This window comes from Vulpes lagopus, chromosome 1, assembly GCF_018345385.1.
Source record: "Vulpes lagopus strain Blue_001 chromosome 1, ASM1834538v1, whole genome shotgun sequence".
Taxonomy (NCBI): domain Eukaryota; kingdom Metazoa; phylum Chordata; class Mammalia; order Carnivora; family Canidae; genus Vulpes; species Vulpes lagopus.
This window is the reverse complement of record NC_054824.1, coordinates 62376984-62390988: the sequence shown is the minus strand read 5'-3', so window position 1 is coordinate 62390988 and position 14005 is coordinate 62376984. Positions and strand designations below refer to the sequence as shown.

Sequence of the window (14005 nt, the reverse complement as noted above, 5' to 3'; positions counted from 1 at the left end):
CTGTCCTCTGTGTTACCAGGATAAGGGGAGGGGAGAAGTGTGAAGCCCCAGGCTAGGGAAGGCCCAGGAGGCCCCTCCTGGAAGCACAAGCTGCTGAATAAGTGAGTCATCCTCCTGGTCTCCCTCCCCTTCCCTGCCCCTTAGAAGACTCAGAGGAGGAAATAAAACTGTCTCCTTGACACTGTCTTGAGATGACCTCTCTGGTTCTCAGATTCCTCTTCTGGAAAAGTTAAAGATACCATGTCAAAGCTTTACGGAAACCTGTGAAAGGCCGCATGCAACTTAAGGTAGTCATAAGCCAAAAATGCAATTTATTGAGCAACTACTGAACAGCCACTGGCTGGATGCTTTGACAGAACTGGCATAAATGTTGCCACTTCAAGAGGCCTTCCCTGACCATCTGGTTCAAATAATCCTCTCTTCTCCCCCACCCTCCAGTAATTCTCTCACGCTCCCTGTTTCTTTCCTTCCCATCACTTACTATAATGCATGTTCTTTTTCTGAGTGTTCTTTTTCTCCCCTCTCTCCTCCACTAGAGTTGCCATGAGCGGGAGTCATGTATGTCCATACTAAACACACAGCCTACCACCAGTCATCCCTCAAATACTTGTTTGTTTGGTTGGTTTTTTTTTCAAATACTTGTTAATGACCACATGCCTGCCTCTGATCTTCACAGCAGCCTTATTAGGGAGGCATTATTATCATGCCCACTATACAGAAGAAGAAACTGAGGTTCAAAGAGTCAAAGAGACTTGCTTAAGGACACAGTTTGCTATCACCTGACTTTAGCTCTGCTTTTTCCCCTTGAAGGATTTAAAGACCGAGAGAACCTAAGGGTCAGAAGTGGAAGTGTGGGTCCAGCAAAGTGGCTCACGGGTTTAGCCACCACCCTGTGCTCAGCCTTCCCCAGCTGAGCTCTTCCAACCTCTCATTCACCCCAAAGGAGCTCCGAGTCATCAATCCACAGCCACAGAGCTGAGGCCAGTCCAAACTCGCCTGTTTATTTTCCAAGCCAAGTGACAGCCAGTCCTTCCCCTCCCTCCAGAGCAATATACAGCTGGGAGTCCACACCCCACTCCTCTTGAACCTTATACAGCAGATAAATTAGCGAACTCTTTTATAAAACATTGTACAGGGAAAATACATACATATACATAGGGCCAGTGCCAGTGTTGGGGTGGAGTTCGCTTCTTGAACACAGGTAACCAGATCCTGCCCCATCAGGGTACTTAGCACTCTCCTTCCCTGAAATGGCTCACCTGCTGTCCCCACAACCTGGTACCATGTGTGGCTGGTTACCTCGAGGCATAAAGGTTCAACATCTTGCCCCCAAAAGGCACTGCTTCCTGGCTGCTCCTACCACCCTGCTCCTCAGGTGGGCCCCTCCCTGCCCTTCCTCCTTACCGAGGCAGCCTGCCTCAGCCTGATCCCAGGAATTAGGCCCATCAAAGCCTGAAGACAGGGAAGACAGATAGAGGACTATTGTCTCCTGGTATGTGTGGGGAACATATATCATCCAAACTAGGGCTTCTTTTGAAAGTGGATGGGGGTCTAAGTCACTGGAAAACAGGCATGAACCCACACTGCCTGGGCAAAGGACAAATGGTCATCCTACTGATTGGTCTCCCCTGATCTGAACAAGCCCAGTCCTCCCACTCTAGACTTCCCAAAACGCACTCCCCATTGCAGCAAACACCCCTCGGATCTCAGTGCCCATCTCCACCAGCTCTCTCTGCCTTCAAGCATCCCTACTATGCATTTTAAAGCCTCAATAATACTGGGGACCTGTAGTGTTGGGATTGGGAAGGGTGGTTGGGTTTGATGCCACCACCAAATCCCAAATGGGTGGTTCTGGCTATGTTAGACCTTTGGTGTTAAGCCCCCACGCCCTCTGGCTCGTTGCACCCAATCCCCAAAATCATGGCTGCTTGGATCTGAGAAGGAAAACAAGGCTTTATCCTCTGTCTTCCATCCCACACTGGCCAAGTCTTCTTTCCCTAGGCTTCCTGGCAGCTAAGGTAGCTAAGCACCAGGGCCAGAGCCAATGAGCCCCCCAGCCCCCCTAACCTCACCCTTGGCCAATGCAAAGAACTTTGTCCCAGTACCTTCTCCACATGTTGTATGTGAACATTCCTTCCTAATCCCATCTCAATGTGGCTTCTATGCTAGGGACTCCAGGAATCACCTCTTGGGGTGGCAAATGGTGGGCTGGCTAAAGAGATGAATCTATAGTGCCCTGCACCTCTACCCAGATGGAGCTGGGCCTCAGCCCTCTGGGGGCACCAGACCAACAATCACAGCCATGGAGATGGATTCCCATTCACAGTTAGAGCCCTGCCCCTTGCTTCTAGAACTTGCCCGTGGGCCACGCTTATAAAACTGCTCTAAGTAAGTCTTGCTAAAGTTAACAGTCCCAGGTAGGGAAAACTCAGGCTCTAGGCCCTTAAAAGTTCCTCCCACCTTCCCAGGCCCATCTCAACGGGCAGACAGTCCACAGCCACACCAGCGCTTTGGGAAACAGAAGCCCACTCTTGACCTTTCCACTGTTTCTCACTCATCATCTGCCTGTATTTGGGTAACAAAGACTCCTCCATGTTTAAGTCAGGGTGCCTAACACCTGCCTCCTCCCTCCCACCCCCACAAAAACAAAACAAAACAAAAAAAACGAGTGCCCAGATCTGACCCCCTCGGAGTAGAGCTGAGAACACCACCCTGGGCTCAGGATGGGGGTTTCCGGTGGTTCCCAGAGTACACGTAGGAGATGGGATGGCGGGTCCCAGGCCTCACGGTGAATGTGTTAATGGGGCTTCCGTAGTGGGGGGTGCCGTGGGGAGACCTGGGATGGGGCAGAAGCAGGAGAGAGGTGAGGTTAATATTTGCAGCCAGTTCACCAATAGCCCTCCCATCTCCCTCAGGGCACAAGTGGAAAAGATACAGGCTGAGCACTGTGGTATCTGCCCATACAAGCCGGTGTGGACAGGGTGGGCCCCAGTCAACCAGTAGTGTTTCAGCAGACCCAGGGCTCCTCCTCCCATCTGGGCTTGGCTGGCCACAGAACAGGGCCTAACACCCTGCAGCTCCGGATCCTTCTCTGGATGGATGGGAAATCCCCATTTGCATGGACCACTCAGATCCCCCTGCAGACACCACAGCACCCTTAGCCTGAAGCCCTGAGTCTCTAGAGCGTGGGAAAGAGAGCGCAGAAAGAGGGGGGGCTGGTGGAGAAAGCAGGAGGGTGGGAAAGAGGGTAAGGGAGATGGTGGGAAATAAGGAAGCGGGTTCTGGAAGCGCCAACAGAGCCCTTTGGAGGTAACGCGCCCCCCCCCTTCCTCGCCCGCCCCCTGCTCACCTGCCGGCCTGGGCCGCGGGCCCCAGGCGGTAGTCGCCGCCGCCACCGGGCGCCCTGAGCCGGGCCTCCCCGCGGGCCGCGCCCTCCGCCGACAGCCTCCGCGCGTGCAGGCCTCCGGGGGGCGCGCGGACGCGCCGCAGGTCGGGGCCCCCGGGCGGCCCGAAGCAGCTGGGGGAGCTGAGGCTGCGGCCCGGGCCGCCGCGGGGCTGTCCGGGGCTGCGGGGGGGCTCCCCCAGGTACAGGCGCCTCTTGATGAGCGACCCGCCCCCGCCCGAGCGGCGCTCCGGGCCCCCGGGGAGGCGCGAGAAGCCGCGAGGCGCCCAGGCCTGCTCCGCGGCCGCGAGGGTGTTCCGGGGCGGGGACGCCCGGCGCCCCAGGTGCGCGGCGGCCGGGGCCGGGGGCTCGGGGTCGTTGCTGAACTCGGGCGGCGGCGGGATGACCTCAAAGTGGAACTCCCCGCCCTCGTCGTCGTCGTCGTCCCTCTTGCAGGAAGGAGAAGGAGGGGACGAGAAGGATTTGGGCAGCAGGCGGCCCTGGGACAGGTTGGAGGACGCCGGCCTCTCCCAGGCCGCAGGGGCCTGGGGCTCTGCCTTTGGCCCGTTGTGCCTGAGGCTTGGCTGCCTGGCCTCGGGGGCTCCTCGGGGCTGGGGCTTCCACTGACTGAGTCCGGCGGCCAGCTGGGGGTCCTTCTCCGCCTCCTTGGGTAGCTTGGGGACCACGGTGAAAGAGTTGGGCTGGCCCTCCGTATGGAAGATGCTGTCCGAGCCTGCTTGGGGCTGGCTGCTGTGGTCACGGAGGCTCCCTGGCAGGGCGGACCGGCCCAGGGCAAGCCCTCCCGGCCTCCCCTTCTGCGCCCTCTGCCTGGCTGCGAGGAGCAGAGCCATCGGGGAGCCTGGCTGCACCAGCTCCCCGGTCACCGGATGTCTGAGGACGTCATCAGCAGGCTGGGCCGAGGTGGGGGTGTTGGCTGGCTGCCGCTGGGGCTCCTTCACCTCCGCAGGGTCTCCCGACCCCACAGCTGAACCTGTGGCCTGCGGTGCCAACCCCATAACAGCCTCTTCTCTGGGGCTTCTCTGGTTGCGATGGAGCTTGTAGAGAAATGTCACCTCTTCTCTGCCAGGGGATCTCTTTGGTGGGAGGGCTGGAGATGGGTGGGTTCCCAGCATAGGAGGCTTACTGGCCTCTGTGGGGTGCCCTTCTGCCTCTATCTGGAGAGGCTCCGTGAGTTCTTGAGGTTTCAGCTTCTCCCACTGACCACCTGGGACTAGGTTCTTCTCTATCAGCTGGGATGATGTAGTGGGTACCGCTGTGGCTGCGGATGGGAGGGCAGGCCCAGGCGTGGGCTTGGGTGGTGCGGCTGGTCCAGGCGTGGGCTTGGGTGGTGCGGCTGGTCCAGGCGTGGGCTTGGGTGGTAAGGCTGGCCCAGGTGTGGCCTTGGACTGAAGTGGTGTGGTTGGCAGAGGGGTGGTGGATGGCGGTGGCAAATTCTTGGCCACAGGCTTAGAGAATTTCCCATTATTACCCCTGTTTTCAAAGATTCTTCCCCCTTCCAGCCGAGGTTTGGGAGGCAGAGACCCGATGCTGGGCTTGGCTTCCTTCTCTGCTGATGAGGAGAGCCGGGCCTCCAGCTCACTCCGGATCTGCCGGACACTGGGAGTCAGGGGGTCTTGGGGGATGTAGTCCACGGGGGGGAGGGTCAGGCTGGTGGCAGCCCCCTTCTCTGGCAGGCTGCAGGGACTCTTCTCAGGAGCGCTTGGGAGGACCTCCTTCTCTGGCAGGCTTGGAGGAACCTCCTTCTCTGGCAGGCTGGGGCCGTTCTTGCCCTCCTTCTCCTGAAAGGCTGCTGTTGGGCCTGCCTTGTGACTGAGGGGTCGGTCCTCCCTCCTGGAGCCACAGAGATAGGCTGCGAGCTCACTCCGAAGCTTTTCCATCTGGCTGGGATCCCGCCAGTCCACAGGCGCTGAGGAGGCCGTGTCCTCTGGGCTGGGGGGGTTAGGTTTGGGTTTGGGAGCAGGGGAGCTGGGTTTGCGGCTTTTTGTAAACCCAGAAGGTAGAGGAGCTGCCTTCTCAGCAGAAGGTAAAGGAGGGGCAGCTGGGGGCAGTGGCGGTGCTGGGGGAGGTTGTGGGGGTGCAGGAGGTGGGAGGGGAGGGGCCATTGGTGGAGTCTCTGCATGTTCCTTCGTCCAGGACTGGGCCTGGCCCAGCCTGGGGCTGCCTGGGGCTGCAGCGCGCTGCTCCCCTGGGTGATCTGGCTCAGGGGCCCTGTTCGGGTAGACCTGGGACGCGGGGCGGATGTGGAAGGTGGGAGGCAGTGGGAGTCGATTGGGGGCTTTCTTGGTGGCCACTTCTTCCTCTGGAGGAGTTCCCTGTGCTTCCTGAGCTGGGATGGATGAAGTTCTGACTGGGGTTGGGGGAGGCACTTTGAGTGAGCGGGGGAAAGTAAGGTGGGAGTCCGGCTTAGGTCCCAGAAGGCTCCCCTTTGGCTCAGCTGGGCTCGGTGGGGGGCTGGTTTGGGGGGTCTCTGGCAGCCTGCCATTCAGTGCTACCTCTGATTTCCACTTGGTGACACCCCCAGGGGGAAAGAGGCGAGTCCCTGTTGTATGAGGAGATGCTGGGGGTGCTGGGGCTGGCAAAGGGGGTGGGGGTGGGGCTACAGAGGCCAAGGGTGGGGCAGGAGGAATGAAGTCCGGAGGGGTAGGTGTGGATGGGGAGGAAAGGGTGGAGAGGGGGACTGGGACCCCTAATACTGGGGGCGGAGGTGGGGCCGTGCTAGGTGGGGGTGGGGGTTCCAGCAGCAGGGGAGGCGGTGGGGGAGCCATGGAAGGTGGAGGTGGAGGTGGTGGGGACTCCTCTCGAGGTTGCCAAGTGTCTGGGGGTGGCCCCGGGGCTGGGCCTGGGGGCGGTGGGGGGATGAGTGGGTCCTGCCCATAATGCCCAGGTCTTAGGTCACCCACAGAGCTGTACAGTCGGAGGTTGCCGTTGACTAGTGAGCTGGTACCTGAAAGAAGGGAGAAGCAAAGAAGAGGGCACAGTGAAGCAACCAGCCTGGCCCATCTCTGTGTGCACAGGGTAGGGCGGTGCCCAAGAGAATAACTGGCCAGTTTCATGCCTTTCCTCCTGACCTGGAGGGATGTCTCCAGTCTCCTGAGCTGTGCTGGGAGTGAGCCTCTCCCTTCTGGGGCGGGGGGGCTGACTATGCTAGGCACAGCCTCTGGAGCCTGGACTGAATATTCTGTTTGCTTCACTCTTCTCTGCCCTGCTGTGTGCCAGGACTCCCTTATTCTCTGCCTACAGAGGGATTGAGCCGATGGGAGCTGCTGGCAGATCAGAGGGTGGGGGCAGAGAGGCCAGGGTATCGATCCTCGGCTGCCTTCCTGATGGGCCCACAGTTAGCAAGGGCTGCTCTTCCATCAACTTAGCCACCGTCCCACAGCTCAGATACAGGAGTAGCTCCCTACTGCTCCTTCGGCCTCTGGAGATATCACCATCCTCTTCAGTCCTCGAACTCTGTTCACACTCTTGTATATCATCCCTTTATTAAATGCTTTGGTGATGCCCTTTGAATGTGCCAGTTGTTTCTTAAAGGGGCCCTAGCTGATACAAAGCCAGAAAGTCTGGGGTTCAAATCCCAGCTCTCCCACTTAACCCAATGCATGACCTTGGACACACCAATTAACCTTTCTGAGCCTCCGTTTTTGTCATCTACAAAATGAGCATGACGTCAGTGCTTACCACATAAAGCCGTGGTGAGGATTCATAAGAGAATTCATGTAAATACACATAAAGGGCTTATCATGGTGCTAGGCCCAGAGTAGGCACTTCATGAACAGTGACCACTTTGATTCCTACCACCTGCACTTAACTTTTCAGACTGTCAGATGGGGAAAATGAGGGGGAAAATGAGAAGTCGTGGATCAGGGGCAGGCTCCAGGAGACCTTCTCAGTAGGAAGTTTGGGTGAAAGACGTGCAGGAGGGAGCAATATACACGAGCAACTCCAAAGATTCCAGCTTCCCACCTCACAGAGAGCTCCTGGATCAGCTTCTGGACTATGAGATGGACTGAGGGTATGTAGAAAGAAGGTGACCTGAACTACCCAGGCAGTAGAGAGATGCCAGCACCCCTGGCCCCAGCAGCTCGCACCCCTCCCTTCTTGGGGCTGGGCCCTGGCCTCTCGACTCTGCAGAGTCTGCAGACCACAGGGATGCCCTGGTTACTTCTCTCTTAAGGGCACCTGGCCTTTGCTTCGCCTCCTCTCAGTTTCTAGCACAGAGCATGACAAACCTTGGGAACGTGCTGCTCTGAAGGCTCCTCCCAGCTGTCTGACTTCAAGACAAAAGACATACTGAGGGTGGGGAGGAGAAAAAACTAACATTCATTAAGCACGTGTTAGGAGCTGTGACACAGCAGTGAAAACAAAACAAAAATAGTCAAAATACTGGCCCCCCCTGGAGGTTACGTCTTAATGGGACAATGAGACACAAGCAAACATAACACATCAGTAAACTATTACCACGTTAGATGACGAGTAGTAGGTGGAAACACCCAGGAGGAGCGCTGGGGATACGATTTGAATAGAGTGGTCAGAGAAGCCTCACTGAGAAGGTGACATCTGAGCAGAGGGGCAGTGAAGGAGGGAGAGAGCTGTCCCTAGGTACAGGGTAAGAGCAGCCGAGGCACAGCGAACGGCAGTGCAAAGACCTTCGGGTGGAAAGGCGCCTGGTGTTGAAAGGCAACAAGGAGACCAGGACAGCAGAGCAGTATGAGACAGAGAAAGAAAGCAGGAGGTGAGGCCAGGGGAGGCCGGATTCTGGAAGTCCCAGCAAGAACCTTTTCTTTGCGCGACACGGGAAGTCACTGACAGGTTTTGAGCAGAGCGTGACAAGAAGTGACTAATGTCCCATCCCATACTTCATTCACTCCTCTAGAACTGGAATTGTCTTGGTTGTGGCTCATTTACAGATACAGAGGTGCAAGGTGTTAAGTGATTCGCCCAAGGAAGCAGAGCTAATCTGTGGGGGGAGCTGGGACCCAAAGCCAGGTCTGACTCCAGGGGTTCTTTCCCTCCGATTCATGCTGCCCTTGGCCCTCATCATCCTTCCCCTACTGGAAGTGGACCTTAGTCAACCTTGGCTCTCTTCAACTCCCACCCACTGCAGCCAGTAGCCAAAAGGCCAAGGGACTCCAGCTTTATCCCCAGGTGGGGAGGTGGGCCAGAGGAGGAAAGAAAGACGGACAAGCCCCATGCCCAGGGTCCTCTTACCTGTCAATTCTTTGTCTGCAAAGTCTCCTGGGACAGAGGGGGTGGGCACAGCCAGTCCATGGTTTTCCTGGGCATTCTGAATGAGGGCAGAGCGGGAATAGAGAAAGACAATTCTTAACTTGCTGCTCTGGGAGGTCATTTTACTGCTCAAAAATCAGTAGCATTGGGGAGGGTTCTATAGCTTTGTGAATATACTAAAATATAAAAGGGCTAATTTAAAAGGATGAATTTTAGGGTGCCTGGGTGGCTCAGTTGGTTGAGCGTCTGACTCTTGATTTTGGCTCAGGTCATGATCTCAGGGTGATGGGATAGAGCTCCAGGCTGGGCGTGGAGCCTGTTTCAGGTTCTTTTTCTCCCTGTCCCTCTGCCCCAGCTCCACCCCTCAAATAAATAAATAAACCCTTAAAAGAGTGGATTTAGTATACAGGTGAGTCTTGTGTGTTTCTGTTTAGACACTGTATTTTTAATTAAAAAAATATTTTATTTACTTGAGAGAAAGAGAGAGAGAGAACAAGCAGGGGGAGCAGCAGAGGGAGAGGGAGAAGCAGGCAACCTGCTGAGAAGGGAACCAATGTGGGGCTCGATCCCTGGACCCTGGGATCATGACCTAGGCCAAAGGCAGATGACCAAAAACAGAGCCACCCAGGCACCCCTAAAGACACCTTAATCGATAATATTCTTTATTCGATGACATTGAACCCATGGTCAATAGCACTATAACTCAAGCCTGAACAAAGCTTATCTAACATACATATTTTTTCTGTAAGGTTTATCACAGCTTTTTGTACTTAGGGATGTTAGCACATGAGCACTATGCTTGAGGCCCATTTTAAACAGTGAAATCACCAACAAAAAGTGAATAAACACACACAAAAAAAACCCCCATGGCACTAAAGTGCAATTTATATACAGTATGAGAGCTGAAGCACGAAGGCAAAGTGTCTTGTTTGATCTCAGCTGGGACCATGTGCATCAGGTAACGTAAAATTTTCACAGCTCTGCACAGGTCCAAAGCATCTGGAGTATTGCTTTGGATTCACAAATAAATTTTTGCAAGTAGGCGAATTTGCAAATAACCAAATCCACAAATAATGAGTCGACTGCCTATGAATTAGATCCCAATTAAAACAAAACAAATCTGCCTTGCTCCCCCATGTATGTCCACAAGATAAAGGCCAATTTCTTCAACATGGCCTCCTGTTCACTCTTGGTTTTCATTAGGTATTTCCAGAAAAATAAATAAATTAAAAGTAGTGACCTAGAATATTTATAGGACTGCAGATGCCCTTCTGATCTTAAGCCTAACAGAGCATAATATGTTTACACAGCTGTCCGTTTGTACTATTTTGCATTCCATTTTTTTTTCCAAATACACATTTCCATACATCAACAAAATCCACACACCTGCGTTTTGAAGTGATGTGGAGCATTTTATGGTAGCTTTCAAAGTCCTCGATACCCTGGCCTCATACTTCCCAGCCAGGTTTTATTTCCCACTCAAGCTGATAGACCCATCCCGCATCCTAGTTTGACCACTTCCCTTCCAACTATCAATTTCCACTATCCTTCCAACTCATACATGGGGTTCATGTTCATTTCTGAGGCTGGGTGTTGGTCAGGCTGTGACCCTCTTCCCGCCCTCTATTTCTAACAATAATATCCCTTGCTCTATTCTCTAAATATATTATCTCCATCATACCACTCTACGAAGAAGGTGCTATCCCCATTTACCAGATGGGGACACTGAGGCTCAGAAATATTTGGTAAGTTGTCAATAGTCACATAACCAGTACTGCCAACCCAGGTCTGCGGTGCTTGTGTCCCTTGGTATTTTGCTTCTCTAAAATCTCTCATTCTTCAATGGTTCGCTGAGCCCGACCAGGAGGACGGTAGAGTGAAGGAGCTAAGGGCACTGGCTTTGGAACCAGACTACTTGGATTTGAATTCCAGATCTGCCACCTACTAGCTGTAGGACTGTGCCAGTTGCCTAAGCTCTCTGTGTCTCTGCCTGTGAGGTGGTGATAAAAATAGAATTTACCTCTTCTAGGGCAGTCGTGAGGCTAAATGACACAAAACACAAAAAAGTACTTCGCTCCTGGCATGTAGTGAAAGCCAGTTAAGTGTGAGCTCAGTAGGGCAGCTCTGGTGGCTCAGAGGTTTAGCACCACCTTCAGCCCAGGGCATGATCTTGGAGTCCCGGGATCAAGTCCCACATCGGGCTCCCTGCATGGAGCCTGCTTCTCCCTCTGCCTGTGTCTCTGCCTCTCTCTCTGTGTGTGTCTCTCATGAATAAATAAATAAAATCTTTAAAAAAAAAAAAGTGTGAGCTCAATAAACGTTATTACTAGGAGCCCTCTCTGACCTGATGCTCTTCAGAGTAGCCCACAGCCAAGCCCCTCAAAGGAAGATATTTATTTGCTCTCTCGATATTCCCCTAGTTCCTCCAATGAGATGTGGTTGACCTTGGAGCCCAGGGACTATGTCCTATGCGGAACCCCCAAAGCTAGACACACAGTAAGCTATATTGTTATTGTTACTCACTGATGGGCTGATAGTGCTAACTCACTTTCTGGGCTTAATGGCCTAATGGCTTCATATATAAGTTGGGGGATTCAAGACAGGTGTTTTGAAAATATCCATGAGACTCTGGGTTACCAAGGGTAAACTCTGAATTACTCTTTGGCCAGTTGGGGCAACAAACCACTCATCTTCATGTTCTCAAAGAATTCTGAAGCTGGAGTAGCCACGGGGCATCATTCTTTTCCTCTTAGTAATGTTTCCCTGCCCCTACCTGATTCACATGGCCAACACACACTTGTTTTTCATGTCTCTCAAACCCAGAGATCTGGACTGGGGGAGGGCAGCCTATCTAAGGAGTGTCTCCCAAGACATTCTGAGATGCAACACTCACACTGATTGTCTAATAAACCTTCATCAAGTATATACCCTCTGATTTTGATGAGGTGGAGGCCAGACCTTCAAAATCCATGGTTGAGACTTCTGTTTCCTCTTTTGAACATAATTGGAAAATAAAAGGACATTGGGACTCAGCATAGAAAGTCTTGGATTCCATGCATGCTCTGAATTTTGCCACGAGTGTGATCTTCCTTGGATGAGCAGTGGTGGCGGTGTTGTTAAACCATCACTCACATACCTACAGTGTGCCAGCACTGAGAGCTTTACCTGTGTTGTCTCAGATCCCTTAACAGAGCCGGGGTGCAAACCTAGGCCTCCCAACTCACCTTTTCTACAAATTACCCGTTTTTCTTCACTTACAAAATGGGGCTAATATTTCCTACTTTGTAGGGCATTATGAGGATTAAACGAGATGATATTCCTAACCCAGGAAACCAGTGTTAGTTGAAGGGTTGTGTCTTCCAATCATCTCTCCCACAAAGGTGAAAAAATTGTGAATGATCAAAGCTAAGCTGCCTGGAATCCTAGAAGCACCTTCTGGATCACCTTGGATGCTTCAGTATAATTATGTGTGGAAGGAGACGGACAGACTTTATGGGCCGGAGGTACAACTGCCCATCCCACCCTTTGATCTTCAAGAACTCTGCAAACACATTAGACTCTCAAGACCACAGATTGGAAGTCTGTCTCATGAGCGGCCCTGGAGCAACCGTGCAGGCAGAGGTCAAACTTTTCAGGTTCTCCTTCGAGACATGGGGGTCCCAGAACACTCCCACCATCTCGCTGCACTGCTTGAGGTGCTGTGGCTCTCCACTGTTCACCACCCTTGGGGCAGGTCCCAAAGTCTAGCCTCATCTCAGGAGCTCCCAGTACTGAAGTGAACTAACCTTGCATCCCCAAGTCCCAGCTGGCCCCTCCCCTTCCCACCCATTCCCACACAGCCCTAGCAGCTAGCTCACTTAGCTGTCCCTTCCACTGCTGTGCGTCCCGCCAAGGCAAATACAAATTCATTTTAACTTTCATCCTAGAAAAACAGACCCAGAAGATGAGAGCCCCTCACTCATCAGGGTAGACTCGGGGCTGGCTTGGATGGTGCCATGTTTTAGTGGGCAAATGCACAGATGTAGACAGCGTCCACCTCCATGAGTGCTGAATTCCCTGACCTGCCTTCTTTAGCCTCAAAGAACTGAGGAAAAGCCTCCTTCAGAAGGGGGCTTGCAGGTGGCCTCTAAATGCAATGTTTGATCCTCAAATGGATCCTGGGATGTGTGTCATGAATAACATTAATGGGACAATTGGCAATATCAATATAAATGTGCATTAGGTAAAAGTATCATATCAGTATTAAATTCCTGAATTCAGTAATTGTGCAGGAAATGTCTCTGTTCTTAGGTTACACACATAGAAGTATTTAGGAGTAGAGGGATGTAGTGTCTCAGCTTACTCTTCAATGGTTCAGGAAGAAACAATGTGTCTGTATCAAGGATGGAGAAAGCAAATAAAGCAAATGTGATGAATGTGGGTGAAGGCTCTAGAGCATTCTTTGCACTAGTCCTGTAACTTTTCTGCACATTAGGATTGGTTGAAAGAAAAAATTACATGATGCTACTGAATTATACATTTTAAAATGGTTGCAATGGCAACTTTTATGTGTATTTTTAAAAATATTTTATTTATTTATTTGACAGAGAGATAGAGCACAAGCAGGGGGTATGGCAGAGGGAGAAGGAGAAGCAGGCTCCCTGCTAGGCAGGGAGCCTGATGTGGAGGCTGGATACCAGGATTCTGGGTTCATACCTGAGCCAAAGGCAGACACCCAGCTGACTGAGAGTCACCCAGGCACCCCTATGCTATGTGTATCTTACAATTTAAAAAAAAGTTAAAATGTAAGATAAAGACCATCCAAAAATAAGGTGCTTCCCGCGTCGGGCTCCCTGCATGGAGCCTGCTTCTCTCTCTGCCTGTGTCTCTGCCTCTCTCTGTATCTCTCATGAATAAATAAATAAAATCTTAAAAAAAAAAAAAAAAAGAAGAAGGTGCTGAGAGAGCCTCAGAGCTTCTCCATTCCCTGGACATCAGCACCTCACACCATCCTTCTCCCCCCCATCTCCAGTACTCCCAGTCTCGGATGTCATAATGCAAGTTGCTGATTTCCTAGCACTTACGCTGTGCCAGGTGCTCTTTCAGTGTTTTCTACCTCTTAACTCATTTGCTTTCCACAACAATCTGACGAGATAGATGCTGTTATAGCGACCTCCCTTTTACGGAAAAGGAAGCTGAGGCACAGAGAGGCTAGGTGGCTTGCCCAAAGACCCACAATTAGTTATATACCCCCCTATCTTTCTGGGCATACAGTTATCACCCAGCTTGTCACCGGATTCTGCTCATCCCTTCTTCAGTCCTTCCTTACCCAGACAAACTACTGTCATTGTCTCCAGATACTTCTCTGGCCTCTGCCTCACTCTATTCTTTAAACCA

At 52.5% G+C, this 14005-nt stretch overlaps 1 protein-coding gene across 1 annotated transcript in view; it reads right to left on the bottom strand.

The window, feature by feature from the left end:
* Positions 1 to 980: 980 nt before the first annotated feature.
* Positions 981 to 14005, bottom strand: part of C1H6orf132 (chromosome 1 C6orf132 homolog) — a 33078-nt gene continuing 20053 nt past the window's right edge. Inside the window, exons 3-5 of the mRNA XM_041745314.1 lie at positions 8612 to 8687; positions 3350 to 6347; positions 981 to 2836 (exon numbers count right to left, since the gene is read on the bottom strand). Of these exons, the coding sequence (XP_041601248.1) occupies positions 2719 to 2836; positions 3350 to 6347; positions 8612 to 8687 (3192 nt within the window). The 3' untranslated portion in view covers positions 981 to 2718. The remainder of the gene's footprint in view (positions 2837 to 3349; positions 6348 to 8611; positions 8688 to 14005) is intronic.